General features: G+C 43.5%; 1 protein-coding gene across 1 annotated transcript in view; it reads right to left on the reverse strand.

Moving 5' to 3' along the window:
- The window catches only part of OTOA (otoancorin), a 31,997-nt gene that overhangs the window by 13,866 nt on the left and 15,699 nt on the right, over positions 1-2,432 (reverse strand). Inside the window, exons 18-19 of the mRNA XM_010170837.1 lie at positions 1,821-1,956; positions 292-482 (exon numbers count right to left, since the gene is read on the reverse strand). Coding sequence (XP_010169139.1) covers positions 292-482; positions 1,821-1,956 — 327 coding nt within the window. The remainder of the gene's footprint in view (positions 1-291; positions 483-1,820; positions 1,957-2,432) is intronic.

The following is a 2,432-nucleotide window of genomic DNA, read 5'->3' on the forward strand; positions in this document are numbered from 1 at the left end:
TCTCTTGCTGTGCCAGAGTCTGTTTGCCTCCTCCTCCTCAAACGTTACACTTTCTCCTTTTCCTCTGGGACTTGTCATGCAGGCTGTCCCTGGGGTTATATTTTGTTCCACAGTTACCACGTTACACAGAAGATCAGAAATGTCATTCTAGAGGACAGAGACCCCAAGCTTGGCCAGCGATAGAAGCTGCTTTGTGTAGTTTTCATTGCAGTTCTATCTGGCAGAGCAAATGGTTGGTATTTGTATGACTTAACCATCAGCGTAAGCAAGGTGGTATATCGAATGCCTTACCCATATAACTCGAGGAGTTTGTATTTAATTTCAGTCTTCTGCTCATGGCTGAGCTGTTGGCAGAGTTTGAACTGATGAAGGGCTGTTGCCATTGCCCTCAGGGACATTCTGCCATGTAGAAAGGCTGGAGGTAAGTGGCAGATCAGATTTCCAAGTAGGTCAACATCATATTCATCAGCAATGGAGCCATTCTGAAACAAGAAGCATTTACCTTGTTGGCAGAGCTAATCTTGGCTGTTGCCCTGTCTCACTCAACTGCATCACAACACATTAAAGCTTTGTGACCCTTTAAGGAACAAAGTTTGTATTGGTAACTTAATCTACAATTTCTGCCAAGAGCACTTTATACTTTTTGCTTCTACCAACGCAGCTGGTGATACTTAATAAGCACTTGTCAGAGCTTTCAGTGTGTTGTTTAATCCATATTGAAGCATACATTAAAAAAATAATTAAAACCAAATCTTCTGCCACAATCTCCATAACCAGGTGACCACCCAACACCTGCAGTGGTGCACTTCTGCCTGGCAGGAGGGCACTCACCTGGCCCCTCATGGCAAAAGGGACACAAGCTCTTGCTGTCACAGCCCTCTGAGGGGCTTCTCAGCAGCTGCCAAGACACTAAGGATTGTAGGTCTGGTTAGTATGTATAAGAACATGAATATTCACAGCTACCTCAAATAACTATAGTTTCCCCTCAAAACTGATGTGACTGCTGCAGCTCCCAGACAGGAGAAGTCTCAAAATCCTCCTGGTACCACTGTCTCTCCCATGGAGCTGCTTGTGCCAGGAACAGTTCTACAGGACTAGCACCACTTGGAGTGAGGGGGAACAGCTTCAGGAGCAGATGGGTCAGCTCCAGGCTGTCCTGGCCAGTTCACTGTGGTCAGCAACACTTCATGAGAACAGTTTATAATATGCATGGAGTCAAGGAAAACTCTTAAAGAAGCTACAAAAAGGTTTCCTTAGGCAGGGAACAATAAAATCAAAAAAGTACATGAAAAAAACATAAGAATACAGATGGGTAAGTCAAGAACTTATGTAGATGGTGACTGACACTACTGTATGAAATGCAGTACAGTAATATGTACAACCAGAACCCCAGAATGGCTGAGTTTGGAAGGGACTCCTGCTCAAAGCAGGTCAGCAGGCTGCTTGGGGCCTCGGTACTAAGAGCTTCTCTAAGCTAGGTAATAGTCTAAGCTGCTCTTGCTTGTGATGATGAAGAAATCAGCATGCTGTGTTACTGCCTTTTGGGCTCCCAGAGTTCATCAGCTACAGTTTCACCGCACAAATACAGAGCAGGAGAGCCTGTGTCTCAGATTGCTGTCTGTATAGAAGAGACTATGATCTTGTGCATGCTGAGCAGAGAGTACAAGTAGGCAAGATAACTTTGTGATGCACCACATGACAATAAAGGGAGAGAAAACTAATTAACCACCCTCACTTAGTTTGGAATTGTCAGTGTCAAATTACTGATAACGTTTTTTGCAGCTCCCCCTCCACTGCTGATCCCTCCTAGCCATACCTACCAAGCACTCCTGTACTTTTTGCAGGACAGTGTTCTGTTTGTGAAGGCTTGGATTCAAAAGGTTCATCTCAGTCTTCCCCAGACCTTCAATGAAAGGGACACACAAAGGGCCTGAAACATACTCCAGGTACTCAGCCCTGCAGAAAGAATTCAAATGGTCTCAGAATGTAAACCTGACTTTCATACATCCATAACCACACCCATAAATCTGTGATGCCGGAAAAATTTAGAGACAAGTCTGGACGTGAAAAATTACAAATCGGCTAGGCCAGAAAAGTTGCAATTAATCCACACCTTACTTTAACTTACATCTTCTTCCAGTTCATCAGCACGTGAACCTCACTTAAAAAAAATGGCTAAGGGTTATAAATAGCTGCAAGTGGATGAAAGTGCTCTGAGATGATTTAACACTATATGAAACAAAACTGTCTATAGTTCAGAAACTTTTCCCCTTTCTCCTTTTTATTAGGAATAATTCTCTGATGAATGAAGATGTGGTGGGTGGGTTAAGGACAAGAAGTAATTTTAGAGTAGTCTTTCTTTTTATCAAAGTCCAAGAAGGCCTGCCAAATTAAACAGAATGATGCCCTTCACCAAGAGTGGCAGGGAGCCC

The sequence above is a fragment of the Antrostomus carolinensis genome, unplaced genomic scaffold (assembly GCF_000700745.2).
Source record: "Antrostomus carolinensis isolate BGI_N321 unplaced genomic scaffold, ASM70074v2 scaffold19426, whole genome shotgun sequence".
Classification (NCBI taxonomy): domain Eukaryota; kingdom Metazoa; phylum Chordata; class Aves; order Caprimulgiformes; family Caprimulgidae; genus Antrostomus; species Antrostomus carolinensis.